This window comes from Phytophthora parasitica, assembly GCF_000247585.1.
Source record: "Phytophthora parasitica INRA-310 unplaced genomic scaffold supercont2.3, whole genome shotgun sequence".
In the NCBI taxonomy this organism is placed as follows: Eukaryota; Oomycota; class Peronosporomycetes; order Peronosporales; family Peronosporaceae; genus Phytophthora; species Phytophthora nicotianae.
The window spans coordinates 2844517-2853686 of NW_008648989.1; the positions used below are offsets into that span (position 1 = coordinate 2844517).

At 46.2% G+C, this 9170-nt stretch overlaps 5 protein-coding genes across 5 annotated transcripts; 3 read left to right on the forward strand and 2 right to left on the reverse strand.

The window, feature by feature from the left end:
• Positions 1-13: 13 nt before the first annotated feature.
• On the forward strand, positions 14-1546 carry PPTG_02028 (hypothetical protein; the record flags this gene model as incomplete). Its single annotated transcript, XM_008895419.1, has 1 exon — positions 14-1546. The coding sequence occupies one exon, from the start codon at positions 14-16 to the stop codon at positions 1544-1546; it is 1533 nt and encodes a 510-aa protein (XP_008893667.1).
• Positions 1547-2045: 499 nt separating this feature from the next.
• On the reverse strand, positions 2046-2545 carry PPTG_02029 (hypothetical protein; the record flags this gene model as incomplete). The annotated part of the gene is made up of 2 exons (XM_008895420.1): positions 2046-2137; positions 2215-2545. The coding sequence occupies 2 exons, from the start codon at positions 2543-2545 to the stop codon at positions 2046-2048; spliced, it is 423 nt and encodes a 140-aa protein (XP_008893668.1).
• Positions 2546-3991: 1446 nt separating this feature from the next.
• PPTG_02030 (hypothetical protein) lies at positions 3992-4216 on the reverse strand (the record flags this gene model as incomplete). Its single annotated transcript, XM_008895421.1, has 1 exon — positions 3992-4216. The coding sequence occupies one exon, from the start codon at positions 4214-4216 to the stop codon at positions 3992-3994; it is 225 nt and encodes a 74-aa protein (XP_008893669.1).
• A 659-nt stretch (positions 4217-4875) lies between these two features.
• On the forward strand, positions 4876-5580 carry PPTG_02031 (hypothetical protein; the record flags this gene model as incomplete). The annotated part of the gene is made up of 1 exon (XM_008895422.1): positions 4876-5580. One exon carries the CDS (start codon positions 4876-4878, stop codon positions 5578-5580), a length of 705 nt encoding a protein of 234 aa, XP_008893670.1.
• A 1766-nt stretch (positions 5581-7346) lies between these two features.
• Positions 7347-7523, forward strand: PPTG_21172 (hypothetical protein; the record flags this gene model as incomplete). The annotated part of the gene is made up of 1 exon (XM_008895625.1): positions 7347-7523. The coding sequence occupies one exon, from the start codon at positions 7347-7349 to the stop codon at positions 7521-7523; it is 177 nt and encodes a 58-aa protein (XP_008893873.1).
• Positions 7524-9170: the final 1647 nt, after the last annotated feature.

A 9170-nucleotide genomic window follows, 5' to 3' on the forward strand; every position in this document is an offset into this window, starting at 1 on the left:
GCGCATTGTGTCCATGGACATGTTCATCGACCGACACGCTCACACCACATACCAATGGATGAAGCTGGCTGTGTACAAAAACTTCACACTAGCGGATGTGGACGACCCAACGATTCGGGACGCTGTCCGATTTGACAGTATCGGCTCAAAGACTCTCAAAGCCCGAATGATTGCCGCTGTCAAGTTGGCAGAACTTGATATGTGCGCCGAGCTCAAGGGTGAAAAGTACGTGTTGGTGTTCGACGGTGTTACGGACGCGTGCGAGCATTCTCTGGCCGTTTTCGCCGTAACTAAGAAGGGGGCGCGTTTTCTGGCCTTGTCGACCTTCATGAATGAGCAGAGTATGACGGTTGACGAACACATTCGCTTTCTCGATATGATATTGACCCAGTACGGGCTTTTGGACACCGATCTTGTGGCGATCGTGTGCGATAACATGGAGACCAACAAGGCCATCTCTCGAAGGATCATAGCACCGATGATCGGGTGTGCAGCCCACCGTTTTAATCTGGCTGTCCGAGAATACGTTGCTAAGCATTCTGATGTCATCGACAAGGTGGCAACACTGATGCGAAAATTGAAGACTGTTAAGAGGATTGCACTTCTAAAAGCTAACAAGTGCAAGTACAAACCCGTACCCATGCATGAGCTTCGTTGGAGCGGTCTTCACCGGATGCTCAAGCGCTATAAGCAACTTCACCCGTTCTTGTATCTCTTTGAAAGAGGCCGTGACGTGGATCGCGAGTTGCCGGCCGACGTACCTCCTAACGACGCTCGACGGTTCCCGATCGTGAACTATCTGCCGAATGCGTCGGAACACTGTTGCATCATGGATCTGCTCGAAGACATGGAGCTCTTAGAGCTTGCTACAAAGCGACTGCAGAGCGAAGATTTAACTGTGATCTCCGCGCGCGATATTTTCGACGAGGTGCTCGTTGATTTCCCACAATTGAAGAATCGGCTGAAGGGTGACGCAAAAATTGTCGAATCTGCCAATTTTGAAAGCGCTATCGTGAAGATTATGAGTGGGGAAGAACGAACGTTGACCAGTGAGGAGCGCGTAGTTGCTACTCGATTGAGGCGCAATCCAGTACCCCAGCGACAGAGTTCAAAGAAGGCCCAGCGGACGGGAAAAGCCTCGCAACCAAAGACCAAGCCCAATGTGGGAAGGCAAAAGCGCACTCGCACAAACTCTCAGTCAGAATCAGAAGACAACTTATCCGAGCCACCTGCAAAACGGAAGCGAACACCCTCTGAGGTAAAAGCTGCTATCATCAAGCGAGCCAAAACCCGTGAAGAACACAAGTCGGCCTTCGTGGATCTTGCCTGGATACCAGCCACATCAGTTCAAGTTGAGAGACTCTTTTCACTCGTGAAGTGCACTCTTGGGTACCTACGCAAGCGAATGAGCGCGGAAACGCTGGAGTCAATTCTGTACCTGCGCATGAATTGGGATCTTGTCACGAACGAGATAGTTTCTAAGTCTATCAAGACTGCACGAGAGGAAGATCTAGAAGATGAAGAGGAGTGTGACAGCAACTTGTAGGGAATTTAGTTCACGGTTTGATTCTTCGTTTTCAATAGTGGGTGGGGACCATAACAATCAATATTGTTTTCAAACAATACGATAGTATTGTAATAACAATCTATATTTACCGATCCCTGCACCGATAGTGTGCTCATTTACTACTCTAGCATGGGCAACGCAAGTGTTGAAATCTTCGATATCGACTCCTTTCATATTGGACTTGTACGCAGGGACAAGTGTGTTGCTCACCACATCAGCACGATACGCGGAATCGGCTATGAGAAATTCACCTTGCGAGAAGAAAGATGGTTTCCTGGAAGCATTAGCGATGGCCATTTCACGGTAAACAGTGCTATCAGAGCAGGAACCTGGCCATCCAGAAAAAAGGCAATAATACGACGGTGATCGTCACAAACCACCTGTGCATTCACACTATAGTGGTGTTTCCGGTCAAAATAACACTCGCCATCAACCGCTGGTTTTTGGGAAAGAGGAATGGTTGTGCCATCAATGAAACCTACACATCCACGAAAACCACTTTGCGCCATACGCGCGATATTGATCGTCGCCCTTCGGCATCTGGCCACATCACAAACTTGGCGGCGAGATCTTTCAAAGCAAGAAGAACCCGAGTCGTACAGAGAGCGCAGGTCCCTTGGCCGACCCCCCAAAGCTTTTGTGTTTACCGAGCGAAACACCATTACGGTAGTTTCCTAAGCGATTCAATGCAACTGCCAGCTCCAACGACACGGGGGCTTGTCCGCAACCAGAATTGTTGTGGAAAACTCCATTCGTTTCAATTTCTGATATGATACGAAAGAAGCTGGAATGACTCACCCGCGTGATCTGACGGAATTCCTTCGCCGTGAGCGACTGGATGCCGCTTTCACGAAACTCAGTGCTCTTCGGGAGGCGATCATGGCCTTCCAAATAGCGTCGAGACTCCACCAAGACGAGCAAAGAAGCGAGATCTTGTGCTGATGACGGAAGGTCTTCGGTACCGAACAATTGTGCCATTTCGCTTTTCACACAGTTCACGCAGCTCCTCTTCTGCTTCCTCTTCGACGATCGCCACGGCCAGGACGTCAACAATCTCGCCAAGCAAGCGCTGGCGCTCGCTGATTTTCGGCATGCTCTCACGACAGGAATATCTAAACTTAGAGAAGAAAATCCACATTGAGGGCACGCTTAAGAGGCGCGCTTTGAGTCCCCCTTTTCGTTTTGGCTTGTTTGCGGGTCAAAAACGACTTGATTAGAGCGGGAAAAGCGACTGACTGATTTGGGCGAAACGGCTAGGATTGAGTCCCCTCATTCGTATCACGTTAAAGGTACAACACGATCCATACAGAATTCACATGGATGGAGCCAGTTTCCACATAGCCACAACGAACAAGAACCCAACTATGAACTCAAACAGAGCGGAATTGCATTATTGGTTAACAGAAAGAGGTACGATACCGTAGTTATAGTACATTTATATACTAAAGTTGTTTTTATTGTAAGTGTAAGGTTTAATAGAAAGAAAACAGAGTCGGAGCTGGTGGTGCGAATTTCTCTACGCAACCAAAACCTAAGTCTAAAGCGCAGTTGATAGCGCCGCAACATGGAAACTATTTGCTGCACACGACAGCCTATCATCCAGAACTCCAACCATCGAGCTGATACGGGCAATGGTCAAAGGGAGGATTACTCGGGGCACCCAAAAAGCGGAAATGGCGCAGTAGAAAAATTTCTAGATTACCTTGGAGAAATTGCGCGCCAAGACTGAATTGACGTGTACAGACACGTTCAAGGCTACGAAAACAAGTATGTAGAGCAGGGTTGTGAGGAATACGAACTCAAATTGCTACTGCTTGAAGATAAGGTGGTTATATTGCCTTGTCTCATTGTCACAATCTGTTGCAATTTACAGTGACATGATACGATATTGTACCTGAAATTCCATATGATCTAGCTGATCGTCCAATCAGAAGCACCGCTGTACGTCAACATCAAGGCATTGATTCTGCTGTTTTGGGCTTACTGATTTTAGATCATCCATAACTTCCAATCGACTGAGAATATGCCTGTTTTAACCACATTTTCATAATCTAAACGTGACATAACGCCCATCTAAACGTCACTATAGGTTTTTGGTGTGTGAGACATAAAGAGGAGAACCTAAGTTCTGGTCCAATGACTATGTCGTTTACAACAATAAAAAATTAACAATCAGAGTTGTGAACACTAAAGTGTACCTCGTTCCTACGCACCGTGCGTCATATCTTCCATGCGTAACTACCGCGTTCACAAACTTAGAGCGTTGCGTAATCTTGCGCATGTAAACTCACATTTAATGTGAGAAGCACACTCAAGTAGCTGCATATGAACCTCTGTCTTAGAGGTGGACTGGCTGTTGCTACAGGCGAGCAGCGGATCGTTCATCTGGTCCAGTACAGGACCAGTACAGCTTGATATGAGCCTTCAGAGAACTGAAGCAGTCTCAATGGGGTAGCACATGGGGATGTATGGTCCTAGTCGCAACAAAACGAAATCGTCGTGATCAGGCACGAGAGTTTCGATGTGACAAAGCACAGGTGCGTAGTTAAACAAAACGACGATCTTCTTGTTCATGTACTCGTCTCGATACACATCCGACTCTCTGGCCACCTTGTACAGCTCTTCCATGAAGCCAACGTTGGTCTGCATCGTGAGTTGGGGGGATCGTGAGTTACGCAGCCACTTCGAACGCCGATGAAACTGCGCACTGGATCTGCAGATTGGGGCCTTTTGTGAGCGGAACTTGTTTTTTTAATCACGCGCTTGTCCTTCGGGCGTGCGCTCTTGACGTGCCATTTGTAGTTAAAAGCGTCGGCGTAAACGATCAGGTCGCACTGATCGTTATGGCTAATCAGTTTGCAGCAGAACTTTCCTTTTCTATTGTTGGTTTCTGATATTTATCACCAGGGTACCACAATGAAGGACAAATTTATCATGAGGGGGCACAAACGATTTCATTGGACAAAATAATGTCACAAACCTTCTTCAATACATTTATTTATAGATTATATTTTTTTGCTGAAATCAAACTATTGCAAGTACACTACAAACTACCTGTCCATGAGCTCCTCTTCAGATGGAGAGCTCACCAAAATCAATCTTTTCGGACGCTTTGGATACGATGAACCCGAGCTTCTGATACACTCTAGACATTTGGAAATTGGAGGCTCTTTCATTAGATCATACGCTTTTGACACAAGTAAAGGCGTGAAACGCAACAAGGGAGGACCAGCTTGCTCTGGTGTCGAGCTCGGAACAAACTTGTCCTGGGATCTATCATGGCCTACTCCACTCGTGCTCTATCCACAATGGAGAAGCGCGAGAAAATCCTTACAAAGAGGAAGAACGCAGGACACGATGTGACACCCTACGCTAAGAAACTGTTTGAGGAAGAGAAGCTGCGTGTGGCACAACAAACCGTCGTCTGCGGAGAGCCACCACACTTCTACGTTTTCGATGCTTTTGATTCTCGTACCGTTGGAAGCAGCGCTCACGTTTACGAGGTCGACATGGATTTAGGGACCTGTTCGAGATGCACAACTGCAGAACAGATGCGGATTCCTTGTCGCCACGTTGAAGCTGTCATCTTTGACAGAGCAAAGTCAAAGGCCAAAGGTTTAGTTCAATACGACGTTCGAGACTTTTTCCACTCGGCATACTTGGTACCGAATCTACAGAAAGCTTTGGAGTCGATATCGGTTCGACTGTCACTGTACAACGAGCTAAGCTTAACCGATAACGTGAAACCACCTCCCAATTACCGCCAAGCAGGTAGGTCTTCGATGCATACGCGGTCTGTCGAAGCTTTGGATATCGTGAGGGGAAGCAAAAGAAAACAAAATCGAGGCGAAGATGCTTCGTCTTCATTCTGCAGCGGGAGGATTCGATCAAAACCAACACCTGATATCACAACCGACGAAGAAACAAAGAACGTCTCAGTGTTTTTCGACGCTCAACTTTCCGCTACTTCCACCAAGAAAAGGGAAAAAATATTGCTGCACCAAATGCGGTAAGCCTGGCCACAACAAGCGGAGGTGCAAAGCTACATGTGAAATTGAAGAAGAAGAGGGGATTCGCCATGGTGTGTACGTGATTGGTGACTGCCCGTTCATTTCGAGCGGGAAGCATGATGCATACATCCAGGAGGTGAACAAATACCAATAGGACTTCAAAGATATACCTCTTTCCATAGCGTAGCAAGAAATCGTTTGAGAATACAGTTGACATCGATAAGAATATGAGAATAAAATGGCATTTATAATAATATCCACTTCGATATCCTGTAGGAACGTTTAACAACACGGAGTATTGTCAGAAGATGGCAACCAGTGTGAAGCAATAGCACGATTACCTTTGCAGGCGAAGCCTAGGCGCAGGAGACATCTACGATTTCTCCCAAAGCAGAAATATGAACGGTTGTTAGAGAAGCAAATTCATCTAGTACGTTAAGTGTAAACAAATGCATACCTTTCGCTCCATAAATCCACGCGTCATACTCGAGCGTTTACCAAGCGCAGGCCACCTCCATCGTATCCACGGCACCGGATTTTGTTACCACACCACTCACCGCTTCTAGCTCGGTGTTAGTGAGGTCTGCATCAGCAACACCCGAAAAATCTGAAAGCGACTAGAAAAGAAAGAGACGAACACCTTTCCCACATTGAAGCTCATTTTTTTATAAATCGTATTGTAGGGATGAGCATAACCCCCTTGCCGTCGCTGATAAAGTACAGCTGCTGTGCACTGCATCGCTACAGAGTACTTGTGGGAAGAACGTCTCCAATCTGTGAAAATGCTTTCTCAAGTTGCAGCCAAACCACGCTGACATGCACGGACAAACGTAGTCATAACGTCTCTCCTTGTCTGGCCAGAACAGCATCTTGTCTGCGAGTTTGAACGAGCTCGTTACACAGTTAATGCACAAAAAAGGTTAAAACAACGACAAAATATACAAGGTAAAGATCACATTGTCGAGCGTTAAGCGTACTTGAACTTGTAATGCAGCTCCACATCCAACTGGGTAGTGCTCTGTGCTCGAATATCAGTCACTTCCACTCGTATTGCCACGCTTAAGTGTTGTCTTGGTTTATTTATCACCTCGTTCACTGCGCATTTGCCTCGTAAACCAAAGAATATTCGTTGTCGGCGGTGGGGGTCCGGCGAGGCGACGATCTGTCCACAAACATACAAACATGTACACAGGATTAAAGCGACATTAGATAGAATATAGAGCATTAAAAAAACAGTAGTACGATCTCCGCACGTCACCTGAGCGGTAATTGGACGGCCCAAGCTTGAACACCCTGGTCCGCGTGCCAGTGGTTTCTCCTTCTATTGTTCAGTGAAAAATTCTTGAAAGCTGAAATAATGAAGAAGGTTTGTGACATTATTTTGTCCAATAAAATCGTTTGTGCCCCTTCATGATAAATTCGTCCTTCGTTGTGGTACCCTGGTGATAAATATCCGTTGGTTTCACTGTTGCATGTGATGGGCTCGGCGCGCACCTGCTTGATGGTATGCAAAATGTGGTAAGAGATTGTAGTCTCCGACAGACTCACGTTGAAGTCGTCGAGAACCCTCGCCTTCAGCGTGCGCAACGTGTATGAACAACACCCGTCTGATAAGGTCTCCAGAACCGCCTTTTAGTCGGGTGTTACCTTGGTAGCTCAAGCACCTCTGTGTGGCAAATCCTCGATATGGCTGTGACTCAGGGGTACTCCAACGTCGTGCGCAGAAATTCATTGTAGAGGGCGACGGAGCGCCAGACACAGCCAGAGCGATGCGCATCCAGCATGAGGTGTCGCTCTTCGGGAGTGTCGCATTTGGAGGGGAGATCATCTGCTGGTTTAGTCGCAAATTGGAGTATGAAGGAGAGCTGAGGCTGGCAACGTGCTCGGGTTGCCCGCAACCAGTGATCTTGGCGGCAGCGAAAAAGTGTGGCGAGCGACGACTTTAACTGTGGATTTTCCACATTTGGCTGTAGTGAATCCACTAATTTGGGGCACTTCGCATAAACCTAAAATAATTTCTGACAAGTTTTGTATGCAGATTAGACAATAATCAGAGAGCAAAGGTGTAGAGCGCTAGCCTGATCAGATGCCCTTTTGGACATGCGTATATAGTGCTCTGCTCTCAATCTCCCGCATTGTCTCGGCATTGTGGCAAGCGTCTCCATCCTTCATCAAATCCACGCACTTTGAAAGATGTCAGTGAACCAATCCGTCCATTTCGTAGTTTAAAAGTGGGATGGCTCTTATGGCAAGTACGAATAACGCTCCGGTATTATTATTGGTCACAAATACTTTACCCTGAAGACAAAGCCTTTATGACTAGTAAATGTCGGTATGATTAGAGCATATTATCGTACAATCATTTTATATAGTATACGAGTAAGTTATAGGATATAAAGTGTAGTTTACAACTCGCTTGCGCTAAGTGTAATGGACCTACTCTGCGCCCACTGCTTTGACTTACACGTATGCGCACATACATGAGAAAGAGTAGAGTGCTTTTCCTTGGATTATCTATCCTTCGTCCGAAAGGATAGATTTACTTAAATAAGGAAAGTTAAACCAATTTACGGTAAATGAGAACTGTTAATTATGATTCTATGTCATTGTTTGGGTTTCCTCCCAAAAGTGATAACGTATGAAAAGTATTATTCAAAAAAAAGTTGGCAAAATCCTGATACTCTAATTAGTAGAAAGAGTTCGTTATTCTACCAGTAGGAAGTCTAAAAGCGTGCAGACGAGTTGTTTGCTAAAGATGAATCACACACAAATGTGAAAACCCTTCGTAATTAAGTAGCTATGTGTAGCCACTTGCGTGTACCCCGTTACACTAAGAAAATACATGTTGATATTGTGAAAAGCACACTGTCGTCTCACTTCTACTGCAGATGGTGCTATCAATCTCGGGCTCCCACCCGGTCCACACATCATCGTCGGAGACGGGCACAATTTGAATAAGCATTGGTCTGATTGGCCTTTCGCGGGAAAATGAAGCACAATACCCCTTTTCCTTTTTTCCGACAAAGTGTGAGCACATATCGATCCAAAAGCCGTCACTCGTATTGCTGTTTATTATCTAAGCACCAGTCGTTGCAGTGACTGGAGTTCAGCCAATAGAGCAAGCCCAGCCCCCCCCCCCCTCGCTAAAGCTCGTCGCAAGTGGGTCTCTAAATTTCCATTTAGCAAGATGATACCGAGCCATAAGGTTTGTGCGCTCTTATACACAAAGAGGAGATACAGCGGATTGTAGAGAGGACATAAACAATCTCCGAAATAGAAAAACCTCTTACCCGAGTTAAAAACTAACGTTGTTCAAGTCACTGAAGTTTGGAATGCGGAAGTGCACCACAGATGTCGATTTTTGGAACTGATAACGTGATTGGTACCGTTTATGGCATCATGCTTGACGGTCTGTCACACGCTCCGATTCCAAAAGTGTATATTTATGTGGTGAAGCGCCAGTTGGCTTTCACGAATAAGAAAACTGATTGATGGGAAATGACCCGATCCAGCCCTGAGACTCATGGTCGACGACGGCGCGTCAGTGATTACGTCATCATCGGTGAAGATTACGCAATCATCGGAGTGGATCG